General features: G+C 40.9%; 1 protein-coding gene across 4 annotated transcripts in view; it reads right to left on the reverse strand.

The window, feature by feature from the left end:
• The window catches only part of LOC126171916 (ATP-binding cassette sub-family C member 10), a 395,604-nt gene that overhangs the window by 125,388 nt on the left and 249,683 nt on the right, over window positions 1-20,533 (reverse strand). For all 4 annotated transcript variants that reach the window (XM_049920838.1, XM_049920835.1, XM_049920836.1 and 1 more), the window contains 2 exons: window positions 3,221-3,403; window positions 2,530-2,662 (listed from right to left, as the gene is read on the reverse strand). In XM_049920838.1, the coding sequence (XP_049776795.1) occupies window positions 2,530-2,662; window positions 3,221-3,403 (316 nt within the window). The remainder of the gene's footprint in view (window positions 1-2,529; window positions 2,663-3,220; window positions 3,404-20,533) is intronic.

Here is a 20,533-nt window from a genome sequence, read left to right on the forward strand (position 1 = left end):
GTCTCCCGAAGACATAACTTGGACTCTCCAATATTTTCCTCCTTATGTTCTAATGGTTTTCCATTGAGCATCAGCATTACTCTGATGTGTATAAAGTTGTTAATGGTGAGTATTTGCCAAATCATGATCAGAGAGACCATTTATGACTTTTTATCCAGTGGTATGATTAGCTCTACTCAAATCCACAAAGAAAATGTCGATTAGAGTGCTGGAAGTGGCAGTAGTTCAAGTGGAAAAACTGACAGTGGAGACAAGATTGTAGGTATGCATCAAATTTCCAAATTCTGCTGTAGAAGATGAGTCTACCATGAAATGGACATTAAAATTTCCTGTCACTTTAATGTCCCTATTTTTCCTTGTTAGATACAATAGTACAGAATCTAACAGTCTAATAAACATTTAAAAATTACCAGATGGAGTCCTGCATACTGCTACAATTGCCAATTTCTTGTCAGTTTCTGCTACTTCAGTAACACATACCTCAAAATGTCGCTCCACACAGTATTTTTGTACATCTATTGTATTAAAGGACATATTCTTTTTCACATAAATAGCTACCCCACTTCTGCTCATATGCTTTCTACTATATGAGGTAGCTAATACATAGTTTGGAATATTGAGCATTTCAATGCCAACAGTGACATGGTGTTCTGTTATGCAGGGAATGTGAGCACAAATTGCACCTCTTGGTTCATCAATATTTATTATCAGTTGGTCTAACATGCCAAACAGGCTTTGAGTAGTTTGGTTGAATATTGTGAGCTTATTATTAATGATGAATCTGACAGAGCACTGAAAGACCTAAGGCAAAACAAGGCCCCAGGAGTAGACAACAATCCATTAGAACTACTGACAGCCTTGGGAGAGCCAGGCCTAACAAAACTCTACCATCTAGTGAGCAAGATGTATGAGACAGGCGAAATATCCTCAGACTTCAAGAAGAATATAATAATTCCAATCCCAAAGAAAGCAGGTGTTGACAGATGTGAAAATTACAGAAGCAAAATACTAACACGAATTCTTTACAGGCGAATGGAAAAACTGGTAGAAGCCAACCTCGGGATTCTGTAGAAATGTTGGAACACGTGAGGCAATACTGACCCTATGACTTATCTTAGAAAATAGGTTAAGGAAAGGCAAACCTACATTTCTAGCATTTGTAGACTTCGGAAAGCTTTTCACAATGTTGAATGGAATACTCTCTTTCAAATTCTGAAGGTGGCAGGGGTAAAATACAGGGAGCGAAAGGCTATTTACAATTTGTACAGAAACCAGATGGCAGTTATAAGAGTCAAGGGACATGAAACGGAAGCAGTGGTTGGGAAGGGAGTGAGGCAGGGTTGTGGCCTCTCCCCGATGTTATTCAATCTGTATATTGAGCAAGAAGTAAAGGAAACAAAAGAAAAATTCGGAGTAGGAATTAAAATCCATGGAAAAGAAATTAAAACTTTGAGGTTTGTCAAAGACATTGTAATTCTGTCAGAGGCTCCAAAGGACCTGGAACAGCAGCTGAACAGAATGAACAGTGTCTTGAAAGGAGGATATAAGATGAACATCAACAAAAGCAAAACGAGGATACTGTAATGTAGTCGAATTAACTCGGATGATGCTGAGGGTATTAGATTAGGAAATGAGACGCTTAAAGTAGTAAATGAGTTTTGGTATTTGGGGAGCAAAATAGCTAAGGATGGTCAAAGTAGAGAGCATATAAAATGTAGACTGCCAACGGCAAGGAAAGCGTTTCTGATGAAGAGAAATTTTTTAACATCGAGTATAGATTTAAGTGTCAGGAAGTCGTTTCTGAAAGTATTTGTATGGAGTGTAGCCATGTATGGAAGTTAAATGTGGATGATAAATAGTTTAGACAAAAAGAGAATAGAAGCTTTTGAAATGTGGTGCTACAGAAGAATGGTGGAGATTAGATGGGTAGATCACGTAACTAATGAGGAGATATTGTATAGAATTGGGGAGAAGAGAAATTTGTGGCACAGCTTGACTAGAAGAAGGGACCGGTTGGTAGGACATATTCTGAGGAATTTAGGGATCACCAATTTAGTATTGGAGGGCAGCGTGGAGGGTAAAAACCGAAGAGGGAGACCAAGAGATGAATACACTACACAGATTCAGAAAGATGTACGTTGCAGTAAGTACTGGGAGATGAAGAAGCTTGCACAGGTTAGAGTAGCATGGAGAGCTGCATCAAACCAGTCTCTGGACTGAAGACCACAACAACAACATTATTAATACTATGGTTGGTTGAGGTGCTGCCACTGTTCAGACTGAGATTTATTTCCTTTTACATACCGGTATGATAGGAGAAATTTTCTGCAGGGGAGGTGGAGCTGTTGCACTGGTAACACTGACATTTATTGGAATGGACTGTATTACTTACATACTGATTGGAGCCTTCTCCATTCCCCTCACACACTACTCAGTAGGTGAGAGAACATTAATTATTTTACAATATCATGTGAAATTATAATGCTTAAACAAAAACAACAAAGAAACTGAATTCATTTACATTCTTACCTAATAGACTGAAGACTTGTGCAAGAAGGATGTTGAGTATAAATGGCAACGAATCATCAACAGCGTATGTGTCTGAGGAAAATCTGTTCAAAATGCGTCCCAGAGGTGTGGTGTCAAAAAATGATACTTTTGCCTGTAAATTACACAGAACAATAATAGGATTTTTTCCTTTATTGTAGAAAATATCCAGTGATCATTTAGTCTGCCAGAATGTGTTACAATCTGCTGTTAGTAATACAATCTGTATGCTTATATTCAAATCACTCCTGGATATTAATGCAAACAGCTTCTTACTTACAACAGGAGATCTGCACCATACTTCTATAATATATGGGCAGCACTGATTATATCAAATGTATGCCATGGAAAGAAGAAATTTTCTTTTCAGAAAGAATTTCACTAAGATCATGCAAACAAAGTGGATTGCAAGGTAATTTTTATCTTTTCCCATCATCTATAAAACAGTAAAACTAATTTTCCATCATAATACAAATCTTTTTCTAATTAGCCACGTTTTGTACAGTGAATAGTAACACACAGTGCACAGAAGACAGAATTTACAAAAACAGTGCTAAAGTTACTGTCATGAAAGAATACACAGGATATACAGAGAAAAAAATCTTTCTATTAGCTTATCGTACACTCATCTATTTTACATAACAAAATTTTAAAACTAATTCAATATATTTACCCTTATGATGATATTCAGAAGACGGCGGTGAATGATCACAGCAGCTTGAATGCCACCCCATGCAAAGAGGAATGCTCTTGCTAAAGTGAATATAAGATTACTTGCAGCCAGAGAACCATATACAGTCAAATAAAAGTTCTGGTCTTGATCTGTTGAAACATTATTGTTGCTGGCTTGTGTAACCTAGTGCCCAAAATAATTGATGCATTATCAAACCAAATGATTAAGGATTATTACACCTGATACATATTCCAATTAAAATATAAAATTAAAAATGGAATTTAAAAACTGAATAGTAAAGGTACAACATTTAAAGCACTCCTTCATTGTGAGAAGGTGACATAGGACAGGAGAATGTACATCTGATGGATGGAATGAAATTCACTTCAAATCAGAGATGGTAGAGATACAGGAGGAAATCCAAAGTATTAAGAGAGGAGAATGAACAAAAACTAAAATACAAAAAAGAACAGAAAAATGGTCATGTCCTCAAACAAATCAGTGTGGACTGGGATGGTCCATTCGCTAGCCAGATCTTTTGGATATTTCTTCTCAGAACTTATTTTCTGAGAACTGGCTTTCCATCTATTAGATTTTCATGCATGCTAGTTTTTTCTCCTCTTGCCTTTTTGCAGTTTATTTTCTCTGTGTATTTAGACTTTGTACACTCTGTATTTTCTCGTCAATGCAGGTTCCATTCTTCGTTTAACTCATCTTATATATTTTTTAAGTTTTAGAAAATAGAAAACACAAATAGTCATATGTATGAACATAAATTACTACTCACAAAATATATGAGCATTAAACAGCAGACAAGCACAGTAAAAGGACTGGTTAGTAAGTGGACTTTTTAAAGTGCTTTGTCAAAAACCTATCAGTAATATTACACAATTATCACTTTCTCGTTTTATTAGTTGGTTTACTTTTCCTTATTTGCTCACATTATTTTCCCAGCTCTCCCACTGCTTTCCTCAGATTTCTGTTGCATTTCTTTATTCATTACTAAACAATGGGAAGCCAAGGATGTAATAATAACAATATGGAAAGGGTAGATTGTTACTCACCACATAGAGAAGGCATTCAGTCAGAGGGGCACAATGAAAACAAAAAAAGAGCTACACATTCTTTATCGGAAGTGGAGGAAACACACACACACACACACAGACCGTCTGTAGTCTCCAGGCACTAAGGCCCAACTGCAACTGTGCAGTCTAGTTAGAGAAGGTAGTGGGGTATGGAAGAGGTTTGGGGCAGAGAGGGGAAGGGATAGCAGGATAGGGGTGGAGGAAGATGCTTATGCTGTCTAGGGCTGCTATAGTCGAGCTGGCACAAGAAGATCCCTGACAGTTGCAATGGGCTGGATGCAGTCACTTCGTGCAGGTACCTCAGCCAATCACATAACATGATTTCTTCAAATGTTTCTATGGCAACACCTCAGTGTTATCACAGCTCTATAGATGGCTTTTGTTTTCACCTGCAGCTGTTTGCCCTTCACAATTTAAAGCTGGCAACAGCACAGTTTGCTGTCAAGCGGATTTTTATAATTACTAGATAACAGGTATGGCATTGTGACACTATGCTGGGGGGAGGGGGAATAGGAGAATGGAGAAGGGGAAGGGCTATGTCCATGCTATGGTAGGGCAGAAGCCATGTGTAGTACTGGAGTGGGAGCAGGAAAAGGTATAGGCAAGTAGAGGTCAGTGACTAGCGAAGGTTGAGGGCAGGTGGGTTAAAGGAACAAAAGATGCTTTTCAAGGAGAGTTCCCATCTGTTCAATTCAGAAAAGCTGGTTTTGGTGGGAAGATTCCAGATGTCGCAAGCTGTGAAGCAGTAGTTAAAGTGGAGTACATTTTGTTGTGTGGCGTGCTCAGTAACTAGGTGGTCCAGCTGTCTCTCAGCCACAGTTTGGTGGTGACCATTCATGTGGACAGACAACTTGTTAATAGTTGTGCCCTTGCAGAATGTGGCACAGTTGTTGCTGCTAAGTTTGTAGATCACATAGGTTGTAGAGATAGGATGTATGGGACAGGTCTTGCAAGGTCTACTGCATGATCATGAGGCAAGAGGGTGGGAGCATGGGTGGAGTACGGAAGGACAGGCTTATTGCATAGGATAGGTGGGTAGCAAAATTACACAGCGAGAGGGGAGGGTAGGATAGTAGGGAGAATATTTCTCATTTCAGGGCATAATGAGAGGTATTTGAAAGCCTAGTGGAGAATGTGATTCAGTTTCTGCACTCCAAGGGGGCATGGACTGCCAAATGTGCAGTAGCCACCAGAAAGATCGCGGGAGGTGCACATCGGCACGGCGCGTCACGGACGGTAGTTGCCGTAGGTAGAGTCCCATCCACCAGAGGGCACGCAAGAATTCGGCCGCGACCTCTGCCAGCAGAACAACAACAACAACAACAACAACAACTCAGGCAGCACGGGCCGTGCCCAGTCAGTTCACATCGGGCATGCCTAGAAAACATTTCCCGGTATCGTCGACCTTCCGCGGCCCGCTCCGCTGAAGGAGTTACAAGCTTTTTTAGGCAAGATTGCCTATTACCACCGGTTCATTCTCAGGGCTTCCACTATCGCCCACCCCCTGTACTGCCTTCTGCACAAGGATGTTCCTTCTGATTGGTCGCCTGCATGCGGGCGAGCGTTCACCTCGTTGAAGGGCCTCCTCAAGTCAGCGCCTTGTTTGGCTACTTTTGATCCCCATAAGCCGTTGGTCCTGGCTACACATGCTTCGCAGTATGGGGTTGGGGTGGTCCTGGCCCACCGCAACGTGGATGGTTCTGAGCAGCCACTGGCGTTTGCGTATAAAACTCTTGGTCCCGCACTGGCCCATTACTCCCAGGTGGAAGAAGAGGCCTTGGCCATTGTCTACACTGTTACCAAGTTTCACCCTTTCTTGTATGGCATGAAGTTTCAGTTAATCACTGACCATAAGCCGTTAATATCGCTATTTGGCCCCGCCTCTCAGATTCCGGATAGGGCGGCCCACAGACTACAGCGCTGGGCCTTGTTCCTCTCTAAGTACCATTATGACATTCATTTTTGCCCTACCAGACAGCATGCCAATGCAGACGCTCTTTCCCGTCTTCCAGTGGGCCCGGATCCCAAGTTCGATCGAGAGGAGATTATGTGTTTTCATTTGGATGTGGCGTCCCGCCAAGCAGTTGATGGCTTCCCGATCACTAGTTCTAGACTCGCCAGGGAAACAGCAGCTGACCCGGTTCTCCAGCAAGTAGTTCACCTCATTCAGCAGGGGTGTCATCACGACCTCCTGGTCAGGCCTCGGACCCTCTTCCTAATTATTTTGTTCTACGAGACCGCCTCTCCGTCTTGGAAGGAGTTCTCCTTCTGGCTACCGATGATACAACTCCTCGCGTGGTTGTTCCTGCAAGTTTGCGAAGGGAAGTCTTCACGTTTTTACATGAGGGGCACTGGGGTGTTTCCCGTACTAAAACCTTGGCTCGCAGACATGTATACTGGCCTGGTATTGACAGAGAAATTGAGCACTTGGTGGCCGCCTGTTCCCAGTGTGCGAGCCAAGAGGCATCTCCCAGGTCAGCGTTCTCTTCATGGCCGCCTGCAACCCAGGCATGGGAACGTGTTCACATCGATTTTGCGGGCCCGTTTCTCAATGGCTTTTGGCTCTTTGTCATTGATGCTTATTCCCGATTTCCATATGTGGTTCGCTGCTCCTTAACCACTTCAGAAGTTGCAATCCAGGCACTAGCAAAAATCTTTTCTGTGGAAGGTCTGCCAGTCACCCTGGTCTCGGACAATGGACCTCAGTTTATTTCGCAGACCTTCCAGGATTTTTGTAGGCACTTTGGCATTTGGCACGTTTGCTCTCCCCCCTTTCATCCACAATCGAATGGGGAAGCCGAGCGCATGATGCACACATTTAAGACGCAGATGAAAAAGGATGTGCATGAATTTCCTGCGGAGGAGGCGTTGACGTTTTTCCTGATGGCATACCGGACCACACCAATGGGAGAACGCAGCCCCGCAGAGGTCCTCCACGGGCGTCAACCTAGGACTCTGCTGCACCTCCTCCGGCCCGGTCCTCACCAGTCTTCACAAAACAAAGTACCCGGCTTTCCACCAGATATGTCGGTCTGGGCACATGGGTTTGGTCACAATCCACGTTGGATACAGGCGGTGGTCCTGCGTCGAATTGGCCGCCGGCTCTATACCTTGCAGACGGGGGACCGAGAGGTACGTCGTCACCAAAATCAGCTACGAGGAGGAGTGCAGTAGCCACCAAAAAGATCGCGGGAGGTGCACATCGGCACGGCGCGTCACGTACGGTAGTTGCCGCAAGTAGAGTCCCGTCCACCAGAGGGCACGCGAGAGTTCGGCCGCGACCTCTGCCAGTGGAACAACAACAACAACAACAACAACAACAACAACAACTCAGGCAGCACGGGCTGTGCCCAGTCAGTTCACATCGGGCATGCCTAGAAAACATTTCCCGGTCTATGCTAAGTGAAGTGCGACGGGAAACATGAACCGTGTTACTACAAAATGATTATTTCCATTTAAATTCAGACATTGTTTCAAGCTTAGCTCTTACACTCACCCTTCCAACTGTTTACACTAACGTTTCAGTATTAAATTTGTACCTTTACTGTCAAACTGTTGGTACCTCAGACTCAATTGTTGTGCTTCATGCCTCTCCTGACAAATTTTATAATTACTCCTTCTCCACACAGCAACTGTGTATCTTTCTTTTTACTGCCTACTTTTCTCTTACTATGAAGTTCATACATTAAAATTGCTGATAGCTAGGTGCTTCATGTGTGCATTTGTCAGGCCAGCTGTAGTTATTTCTGTCTTAGTAACTGTAAAGTTGACATTCCTCTTCTGTTCCACTTAGTCTTAACCCAAAAAAAGTGTGACTACATTCATGAAATAATAGCTCACAGTCCAAGACAGAACAGTAAGATGCATATCCTATGTCACTGTATTTCTGTGGATTCAAAAGGGCTTGTGATTCTGTTGACAGAGCAGCTCTGTTTGAAATATTGGAAGAGTTTGGTGTGAATGATGAAAAAAAAAAAAAAAAAAAAAAGAAAAGGCAATCACTAATAAACATTAAACCTAAAGTTAAAATTTTAGGAGAGGTATCTGAAGCTTTTGATGAAAGAACATGTGTTAGACAGTGAAATGCCAGTTTCATTCAACTGTGTTCTTGAAAAGGAGATCCAAATATAGGAAGAACAACTCAGAAAGAGTGGAGTAAATGACCAATTCTAGTTCAGATGAATGAAAACAGGATATGCTAGAAAACTTTTGAACATGTTAACCACAAAAAACCTCTCCAGTGCATGCAGCTCAAAGGAACCAGAAGTGAAATGAAAGAGACGAAGATTGAAGAACATGAAATTCTGAACATAGATATACAGTATTCAAAATAAGGCTCTATAGTCCCATCTCCAAAACTAAAAAACAAAGGTTTTCAAAAGTTTGGACACATGAAAAATTAGTGGAAAAATGAGACGTTAAAGTAGTATCAGTTATTTATGTGGTCCATGGGAGGCCCAAATTAAGCTAAGAAGCTTCAATTGTAATAACATCATACATCAATAACAATGTTCTGAGGATTACCACGAACTTGCTTTTTGGAACAAAGACAGTAAATCCATCATTTTGTGGCATTCGTCTTCAAGCAAATATTAGATAAGTTACAAAAGTATGCCGGCCAGTGTGGCCGAGCGGTTCTAGGTGCTTCAGTCTGGAACCGCGCGACCGCTCCTGTCGCGGGTTCGAATCCTGCCTCGGGCATGGATGTGTGTGCTGTCCTTAGGTTAGTTAGGTTTAAGTAGTTCTAAGTTCTAGGGGACTGATGACCTCAGATGTTAAGTCCCATAGTGCTCAGAGCCTTTTGAACCATTTTTCAAAAGTATATGGATGATTCACATCATCTTAAGAACAACCAGATGGTAAAATGTATCAATACAAAGTGGAAGGGGAAAATCAGTCCAAACTCTTTATTGTGAGAGGCATGAGGTCAATAAACAATTTAAAATCAACTATTAACAACAACAAGAATTAAATTCCTTTGTTACTAATAACACACTACTACACATATTTAAAAATCTGCAGGATTTCGGTGCCAGTGGCTCCTTCTTCTGGCAGAAGGGCTGATGACGAAGGAAGAGAGGTGAAGGCAAAAGACTGGTGAAGTTTGAGAAATGAGGAGAGTTCACAAACATTGCCCAGAAACCTGGGTCTGGGGAGACTTACCAGACGGGATGAGAAGGACCTGCACCGGACAAAATTTGAAATTCTGAGAACTTAAAGATGGAAGATAGGATAATACACAAGACAGAGATTACTGCCAAAACATCATGCATGAGTTAATAAGAGCAGAAATCTAAGAGTATCATATGTGACAGAGGTGGGGAAGAGGGGTGGGGCAGGGATATACAGGAAGATCAGAAAATGAAAGATATAGAAAACTAAAAGGATGTAAAGAAAGGAGTAGTAACTGTGAAGAATTGCTGAGAAGGAAGAAATTAACGTAAATTAAGGCCAGGTGGGTAGCCAGAACCAGAGACATATTGTAATGCCAGGTCCCACCTAGAAATTTCTAAGAAACTGGTGTCTCGAGGAAGACTCCAGATGGAACATGTGGCGAAACAAGCACTGAGGTCACAACTGTCATGTTATACAGCATGCTCTGCAACAGAATATTGTGTGGTGCTAGTACACACCCTCTGCATGTGTCCATTCATTCTAACTGATAACTTGTAGTAGTCATGCTGATGTAAAGAGCTAAACAGTTTTTACATAACAGCTAGTATACAACATGTATTATTTCAAAGGTGGCTCTCCCTTTGATAGCATACGTTTTTCGAGTTACAGGGGTGATATCGGTGGTGGTAGAAGGGTGCTTAGGAGGTTTTACAGCGATGACACTCACAGGGGTAGGATCCATAGGGTAGAGAAATGACTGCAGAAGGAGCATACAGTCCTGGAATTTGAGGGAAACACATCCGTTCAGAGGCAGACTCTTTGTAGCAATAAATCATCGTTGTCACCTCAGTCATCACTGGACGTAATTATCCCACTACCCTAGTTCAAAAGCATATCTCTTGGGTCTTCACATCCAATCCTGGTACTGCTTGTCCTTCTACAAAATAACTTAGGAGTACACCGCTTGTCACTCAGTATGACCCTGATCTTGAATGTATTAATCAGATCCTTTGACAAGGCAATGACTTCCTAAAGTCATATCCTGAAATGAAGTCCAGTCTGTCTGACATTTTGCCCACCACACCTAGAATACCTTTTTTTCACCCTCCTAAACTCCGCAATATCCTTGTCAGACGCTATGCCCCTTCTGCAACTATTTCCCTAACCTACGTCTCCTACACCTGTGAGTGTCACCACTGCAAGACTTGCATTGTGCACCATCCTAAACCCACCCATACCAGCCGTATAACTAGCAAAACATATACTGTCAAAGGAACAGCTACTTGTGAAACGACACATGTTGGCCACTTGTGAAATGACACATGTTATATATCAGCTGATATGTAAACACTATTCAGCCCTTTACACGAGCATTAGTACTACAAATATCTCAGTGATGATGAGTGGGCACAGGCAGGGGTGTATATTGGCAACACACAATACCCTGTTGCAGAGTATGTTGTACAATATGACAGTTGTTATCTTGGTGTCTGTTTCACCACACATGCTATCTGGATTCTTCCCCAGACAGCAGTTTCTCAGAACTCCGCAGGTGGGAACTGGATTACGACATGTTCTTGTAATGTCTTTGGCCTCAGCATTTCTTCACAGTAACTATTCCTTTCTCCAATTCCTTTTGTTCTTCTATACTTCTCATTTTCTGGCCCCATCTGTTCTTGCATGCCCCCCCCCCCCCCAAATCTTCCCCCATCTCTATCACACACAATCCACTTCCCACTCATAGTGCCAGCTACTCATGGCAAGATATTTTCAGTGGGTGAAAGATATGGTGGACATGCTAACTACAGTAACAGTCAAACATACTTTGTATTGAGGATTGTTGGGACAGCAAGAGCAACATGTGGTGTTGTGTTATCTTGTTGAAAGATACATTCACTGTGACCTCGAAGAGACCTTCATACGTCACAGGTGTAATAGTTATTGTCCAAATTATTGGCTACGCTAACCAGAAGTGATTGTATTGTGCACCCAATGGCACCACATACCATCATGCCAAGGTGCTGGGGCTGTTTGGTCCTGCAAGGCATTCAGTATGGCTCTCCGGAACCTGCAGATTCCACATTTGCATGACAGTTAAGCATTCTCCAGCAATGCAAGCAGACATATCAATGAACATTAAACAGCAGTCTTGATAGGCCACGATCCTCCCACTGTCAGAATCTGACACATGCTGGAGGACATTTCTACATCTTACATGAGCATAACACAGTTTTTTCTCAAATCACCAACATTCAGATGCAATTTCTGAATGAGAAACCTGGTGAGTTATCTTTCCTTGTCTACAGAATGTAGATGTCATTACTGCTACCTATTTTGTGGAGTTCTGCTGGAATGCTAATCATCTGCATGTCAAAGACACTTGATGTCACTGTCATGTTTGTTACTTTCCTCCTCCATGGTGTTGTAATTTACTGGCCAGCAGCAGAGAGAGACAACTTCCATTGTGAAATATGGAAGAAGTGGTGTTGAGATGGGCACATGAGAGGGTGAGCAGGCAGAGAAGTTCCCAGATCCATCTCGTGACATTTCAGACCTTAGGCAGCAAGAAGATACTAAATATTGCCATCATAAAAATTTGAGTTGGTGAAAGACAAAGTGTGTTAACTCTCTATTTTCTTATTCTTTTAAACAGGGACAGGATCATTTTCAGCAAGAGGCACTCTATTAACCATAGAAACAGTGTTCCCAACTCACACACCCAGCAACCATGTAGGTGCAACCCAAGTTTCTGTTGTATCTATCTCCTGACAACTTAAGTGGTGTAGTTGGGAGTCAAACCACTGTGCTTGTCACTGTTTTGAATTTTCTCAACTCACTGTGGGATTTTATCTTCCAATAGGCCCAATAATATGATGTTACCAGTTTAATTGTTTTAATTGTGGTCAGTGCGATTCAACAAGATCTCTAGTGAGAAAGACATCATCAAGGAACCAGTTATTTGGGAACATAACAGACCCAGCATTGAGTACTTTCCATCACATTCAGAGTTATCCAGTGCCAGTTTTTCTTATTTTGTAATTACTTTACATAAAAAATAGTGTTTCAGACCTTTCATCAATATCAAGTACAACATTGTAGGCATAACAATAGTAGATACATTCATAACCTAAAAATTGAGTTATGTCAATTGCCCTTTTAATATGTTGTAGCCTAAAAATGGTTCAAATGGTTCTGAGCACTTTGGGACTTAACATCTGAGGTCATCAGTCCCATAGGCTTAGAACTACTTAAACCTAAGTAACCTAAGGACATCATACACATCCATGCCCGAGGCGGCGCGGTTCCAGACTGAAGCGCCCAGAGGCACTCGTCCACTCCGGCCGGCTTTTGTAGCCTAAAGTAGGCCTAAGACCTACAACCATTTGGCCTAATTAAAACAAGAAGCCTCCAAAAAATAACTCTAAGCATAGACCCATTTTAAAAGATAATAATTTTATTAGATTTCCTAAATTTAGAATTACTAGGTGTGTACAAAGAAATGCATTTGACTCTTTTTTGGAAAATATCTCTCTCTGCTCAAAACGCATTGTTATGTGGCCTGGTAAAGCAAAAAATGCCCATGTGACTACTGGGGGAAGAACCGAAATAGTATACCAAAAATACTTATCGGAAACATTTAGAATCTCTGATAGTAGAATGACCTGATCCATAATGAAGGTAAAAGTTGGAGAGTCTCAAGGTGAAGTAAAACAAGTCAAGGAAGTTCTTAGTAACAAAACTCAGAATGAAGCATAGTAACAGCATGTGATCACAGAGCTTCATTGCCCTCTTATCACACTGTGCTATATCCCACGACCAAAACAAGATATTTACCAGAACACTTGAAGATGCTCTATAATTTGTACTGGCAACATGTAGAAATTCAAAGAAGAGAGACAGTTGCAGAACACATTGTTGTTGAACTTTTAACAATGAGTTTAATTTGCATTTCCATGGTCCTCACAAGGACACGTATGTACAATGTGATACATTTCCTAATATTCCCACAAATTCAATAAATGCACAAGAAAAGGTAAATCTTCAGCAGGACTATGAATCACGCCTATGCAAGACTGGAAAGCATAGAAACCAATTAAAGTGTACTCCAAAAAATCCATTTCTGATAGCTCCAACTATGCCTTTTCTTTTGATTTGGAAAAGTCTTGGTCCATTCCTAGACTAACTTTTCCAGTAGCCTATGACAAATGTAATTTATATGTTTACAATTTGAGTTTCCACAAGCTATCGTCCAATTAGGATGCTGGGATGCAGTGGCTGGGTCTTGAGGTTCACAAGAAATTGGTGTGCGTTTGGTCAAACACATCAAAACGAGTCAAGTGCCCTCTGCAAAATATGTTGTAATGTACAGTTATACCCATACAGAACAGGAATTAGAAAATGTCCACAGCATTAATGAAACAAGTTTTAAGTGAACAGAATAACATTGTAATCATACTCTAAAAGTTCATGCATGAGGCCATTCCTGATTCTCCGACAATGATGATTTTGCCTTAACATACGTCAAGATATTTCATTCCAATGATTGGTACAATATTATTGCCAATTCAAGGGAAAAAATCCATTTCATGTTACTGTAATGACAAACAATGACTACTTATTTATGGATAAGCTAATCATAAAAAGGAAGACAGACACTGAAAAAAGTCCATTGCCATTGCTAAATGTGCATTGGATTCAGTACTAAAACAGTGAACCATTCACAACCTTTTCAAGGAAAACTGTTGCAAAAGAGAAGAAGGACAAGGACGACCCTTTGCCTTCAACACACTGGTTTATCAACACTACTTTCAGAATCTTCTTTCTTCTCATTATGCTAGAACATTGGACCACTTAATGGAGATTATAGTATTGATGAAGAGTAACAAAGAGTATGTAAAATATTCACATACACTGTCACTGACTGACATATATATTTCTATAGGAAATGAAACTGTTAAGATGTTTAGATTAAAAGTGGTGTAACTTCATGTGGGCCCTTACATTGGTCGACAACTGGATAAAATCTATTAAAATAGTTAATCTAAATTAGAAAAAAAACATTTATAATAAAAAAGTAATAAAGTACCGTTGAATTTTTTCATAACAAACCAAGTAAACCATTAAATATCTCAAAACAGGAATAATATGAGTTACACCAATGTGCTCTAAGGGGCTAATTAGTAAAGACTATTTTTCTGACAGTACTTTATAATACTCATGCCAACAAAAATGCTGATTAAAAGCTTAGAAGCCAACTGCTCTATCACATATGTGCTCTTCACTCAATCAGGAATGATTGGCCTGTAGAGGAACAGAATCATGTGACACTGGCTAGGCACTTAGGTCATGTATTACAATAGGAGAATGTGTTCAAATGTACAATTTGGGCCAAAACAGTATGATGAAGGACACATGTAAATAGACCACTTGGTCCTATATCCAACAATTTAAAAAATAATTTAAAAGTTAACACATGAATTATTGCTAATCAATAGTATATGTCAGTTAGAAATTAAAATATTCAAAATTTTAATGAATAAGCTGCATTTAAGTCAGAAGAAGCAAGTGAGATAACTGTGAATCAGAGAATATATATTATGATGACACTAAGTAACCTGATTTTTTTAAAAAAACTGTACTGAGTATATTCTCAAACTCAATTACTGTAAATAAGTTATGAAGTAAAGGAGTCATCATCAGGCACATGAACAAGATGGAAAACTTTGCTAGCTATTGAAAGAATCCTTTTTGGAGCTAGAGTGTAAACACACACACACACACACACACACACACACACACACACACACACACACACACACACACAGGTGTGACTTGTGCCAATTTAATACATTGTGCCAAGATTGCAGTTCTGCAGCTTGATAAATGTATTGGGTGGAAAGGAGGAAGGGAGGAGTTTGGGAGGGAGGATTAGGTCAGGTGGTTGATGACTGGGAGGGAGGCAGCAGCTGTGAAGGACTGAAATGTGGCACAGAGAGGCAATACAGACAGGTAATAGGAAAGCAACAAAGGCAAGAACACCAGTAAGTCTGTGTAGTGCATGGCGATGATGAAATGGACAAGTACAGGGCTATTACAAATGATTGAAGCGATTTCATAAATTCACTGTAGCTCCATTCATTGACATATGGTCACGGCACACTACAGATATGTAGAAAAACTCATAAAGTTTTGTTCGGCTGAAGCCGCACTTCAAGTTTCTGCCGCCAGAGCGCTCGAGAGCGCAGAAGGGCAAAATGGCTACAGGAGCCGAGAAAGCGTATGTCGTGCTTGAAATGCACTCACATCAGTCGTCATAACAGTGCAACGACACTTCAGGACGAAGTTCAACAAAGATCCACCAACTGCTAACTCCATTCGGCGATGGTATGCGCAGTTTAAAGCTTCTGGATGCCTCTTTAAGGGGAAATCAATGGGTCGGCCTGCAGTGAGCGAAGAAACGGTTGGACGCGTGCGGGCAAGTTTCACGCGTAGCCCGCCGAAATCGACGAATAAAGAAAATTGGCTCATGCCACAACTGGAGACCAACAGCGCCGACTTCATCTTTCAACAGGATGGTGCTCCACCGCACTTCCATCATGATGTTCAGCATTTCTTAAACAGGAGATTGGAAAACCGATGGATCGGTCGTGGTGGAGATCATGATCAGCAATTCATGTCATGGCCTCCACGCTCTCCCAACTTAAACCCATGCGATTTCTTTCTGTGGGGTTATGTGAAAGATCAGATTGTTATCAGGAGAAAGAAAACAGGCGTTCTACGGATCGGAGCGTGGAATGTCAGATCCATTAATCGGGCAGGTAGGTTAGAAAATTTAAAAAGGGAAATGGATAGATTAAAGTTAGATATAGTGGGAATTAGTGAAGTTCGGTGGCAGGAGGAACAAGACTTCTGGTCAGGTGACTACAGGGTTATAAACACAAAGTCAAATAGGAGTAATGCAGGAGTAGGTTTAATAATGAATAGGAAAATAGGAATGCAGGTAAGCTACTACAAACAGCATAGTGAACGCATTATTGTGGCCAAGATAGATACGAAGCCCACACCTACTACAGTAGTACAAGTTTATATGCCAACTAGCTCTGCAGATGACGAAGAAATTGAAGAAATGTATGATGAAATAAAAGAAATTATTCAGATAGCGAAGGGAGACGAAAATTTAATAGTCATGGGTGACTGGAATTCGAGTGTAGGAAAAGGGAGAGAACGAAACGTAGTAGGTGAATATGGATTGGGGCTAAGAAATGAAAGAGGAAGCCGCCTGGTACAATTTTGCACAGAGCACAACTTAATCATAGCTAACATTTGGTTTAAGAATCATGATAGAAGGTTGTATACATGGAAGAACCCTGGAGATACTAAAAGGTATCAGATAGATTATATAATGGTAAGACAGAGATTTAGGAACCAGGTTTTAAATTGTAAGACATTTCCAGGGGCAGATGTGGGCTCTGACCACAATCTATTGGTTATGACCTGTAGATTAAAACTGAAGAAACTGCAAAAAGGTGGGAATTTAAGGAGATGGGACCTGGATAAACTGAAAGAATCAGAGGTTGTACAGAGTTTCAGGGAGAGCATAAGGGAACAATTGACAGGAATGGGGGAAAGAAATACAGTAGAAGAGGAATGGGTAGCTTTGAGGGATGAAGTAGTGAAGGCAGCAGAGGATCAAGTAGGTAAAAAGACGAGGGCTAGTAGAAATCCTTGGGTAACAGAAGAAATATTGAATTTAATTGATGAAAGAAGAAAATATAAAAATGCAGTTAATGAAGCAGGCAAAAAGGAATACAAACGTCTCAAAAATGAGATCGACAGGAAGTGCAAAATGGCTAAGCAGGGATGGCTAGAGGACAAATGTAAGGATGTAGAGGCTTATCTCACTAGGGGTAAGATAGATACTGCCTACAGGAAAATTAGAGAGACCTTTGGAGATAAGAGAACCACTTGTATGAACATCAAGAGCTCAGATGGAAACCCAGTTCTAAGCAAAGAAGGGAAAGCAGAAAGGTGGAAGGAGTATATAGAGGGTCGATACAAGGGCGATGTACTTGAGGACAATATTATGGAAATGGAAGAGGATGTAGATGAAGATGAAATGGGAGATACGATACTGCGTGAAGAGTTTGACAGAGCACTGAAAGACCTGAGTCAAAACAAGGCCCCCGGAGTAGACAACATTCCATTGGAACTACTGACGGCCTTGGGAGAGCCAGTCCTGACAAAACTCTACCATCTGGTGAGCAAGATGTATGAGACAGGTGAAATATCCTCAGACTTCAAGAAGAATATAATAATTCCAATCCCAAAGAAAGCAGGTGTTGACAGATGTGAAAATTACCGAACAAACAGTTTAATAAGCCACAGCTGCAAAATACTAACACGAATTCTTTACAGACGAATGGAAAAACTAGTAGAAGCCGACCTCGGGGAAGATCAGTTTGGATTCCGTAGAAATACTGGAACACGTGAGGCAATACTGACCTTACGACTTATCTTAGAAGAAAGATTAAGGAAAGGCAAACCTACGTTTCTAGCATTTGTAGACTTAGAGAAAGCTTTTGACAATGTTGACTGGAATACTCTCTTTCAAATTCTAAAGATGGCAGGGGTAAAATACAGGGAGCGAAAGGCTATTTACAATTTGTACAGAAACCAGATGGCAGTTATAAGAGTCGAGGGATATGAAAGGAAAGCAGCGGTGGGGAAGGGAGTAAGACAGGGTTGTAGCCTCTCCCCGATGTTATTCAATCTGTATATTGAGCAAGCAGTAAAGGAAACAAGAGAAAATTTCAGAGTAGGTATTAAAATCCATGGAGAAAAAATAAAAACTTTGAGGTTTGCCGATGACATTGTAATTCTGTCAGAGACAGCAAAGGACTTGGAAGAGCAGTTGAACGGAATGGATGGTATCTTGAAGGGAGGATATAAGATGAACATCAACAAAAGCAAATTGAGGATAATGGAATGTAGTGGAATTAAGTCGGGTGATGCTGAGGGAATTAGATTAGGAAATGAGACACTTAAAGTAGTAAAGGAGTTTTGCTATTTGGGGAGCAAAATAACTGATGATGGTCGAAGTAGAGAGGATATAAAATGTAGACTGGCAATGGCAAGGAAAGCGTTTCTGAAGAAGAGAAATTTGTTAACATCGAGTATAGATTTAAATGTCAGGAAGTCGTTTCTGAAAGTATTTGTATGGAGTGTAGCCATGTATGGAAGTGAAATATGGATGAGAAATGGTTTGGACAAGAAGAGAATAGAAGCTTTTGAAATGTGGTGCTACAGAAGAATGCTGAAGATTAGATGGGTAGATTACATAACTAATGAGGAAGTATTGAATAGGATTGGGGAGAAGAGAAGTTTGTGGCACAACTTGACCAGAAGAAGGGATTGGTTGGTAGGACATGTTCTGAGGCATCAAGGGATCACCAATTTAGTATTGGAGGGCAGCGTGGAGGGTAAAAATCGTAGGGGGAGACCAAGAGATGAATACACTAAGCAGATTCAGAAGGATGTAGGTTGCAGTAGGTACTGGGAGATGAAGAAGCTTGCACAGGATAGAGTAGCATGGAGAGCTGCATCAAACCAGTCTCAGGACTGAAGACCACAACAACAACAACATGTGAAAGATTCAGTGTTTAAACCTCCTCTACCAAGAAACGTGCCAGAACTGCGAGCTCGCATCAACGATGCTTTCGAACTCATTGATGGGGACATGCTGCGCCGAGTGTGGGAGGAACTTGATTATCGGCTTGATGTCTGCCGAATCACTAAGGGGGCACATATCGAACATTTGTGAATGCCTAAAAAAACTTTTTGAGTTTTTGTATGTGTGTGCACAGCATTGTGAAAATATCTCAAATAATAAAGTTATTGTAGAGCTGTGAAATCGCTTCAATCATTTGTAATAACCCTGTATATTGGGAGTGGTACAGGAAAGGGGAAGGGGAGACTGTGGCAAAGAGGGTGTGTGTGAAGGTTGAGTGAAGTTAGTATTGTGAGACGGAGTGGAGGCCAGGATTGAGGCAGAAAGATTACAGGAACAAAGGATAAGTCCCATCTGTGTAGCTCAGAGAAGCTCGTTTTGAGGGTTGAGAACCAGAAGATATGGGTTGTGAAAATCCATCAAAATTGTTCATGCTGGGCTCAACAGTGTGTTACACCCAATATTATCATTGGCTGGAACAGCTGAAGCATATCCTTCAACAATTGATCACAAACCATGGAAATAGGGAATATGCTACGCACAATCCTTCCCATCCGTCCAACAATCAACGCAGTGTCTTAGTATATCCTTATTACGCACCCACACCCAATTCTTTGCCACATGGTTTATATTCCTGTGGAAAATACAGGTGCAAAAACTGTCTGATACACCTACCCAGTACATCCTTCTCCAGTTCCACCACATACCCATTCTATTGCATTAGAGAAAGAGTCACCTATGTATGTGGTCAGGTCATATACTAGCTTTGCTACAATTTCTGCATCACACTTTATGTGGACATGCCCACCAAACAGCTATCCACCCAGATGAGCATCCCCACCAACTGTGGCCAACAGCAGAGTAACAATTTTTCCCCAACTGTCAATTTGCAGAACTGCAATCTGGGCACTGTGTATTCAACAGGCACAATGAAGCTGTCTGTGCATGCACACAGGTGTGTGTGTGTGTGTGTGTGTGTGTGTGTGTGTGTGTGTGTGTGTGTGTGCACACGCACATACTGTATTGTAATTGTTTCCTTTACACCTAAGTTATTTACATTCTACCAGGACTTTCCATTACCACAATTATGGCAAATGTTTGCTGAAACTCACTGCTATTTAACAAATTAATGTAATATGAACAATTCATTATATTGAATTTTCTTTCCTACAACTAGTTTTTAATAAGAACAATTTGAGGATTCCTAGTAAAAGTCATACTCTTTTTTTCATCATGCTGCTATCTGCTTCATTTCACCCTTGCAATATCAAGAGGGTGGGGAGGAGTGGAACAGATACTTTGTGCCCAACTTCTGAAAATATTGTAATCTATGTATATTTTATAATTTAAAATTTAAAAAAAATATTTATTGGTTTTAATGAAGTC

This window comes from Schistocerca cancellata, chromosome 1, assembly GCF_023864275.1.
Source record: "Schistocerca cancellata isolate TAMUIC-IGC-003103 chromosome 1, iqSchCanc2.1, whole genome shotgun sequence".
In the NCBI taxonomy this organism is placed as follows: Eukaryota; Metazoa; Arthropoda; class Insecta; order Orthoptera; family Acrididae; genus Schistocerca; species Schistocerca cancellata.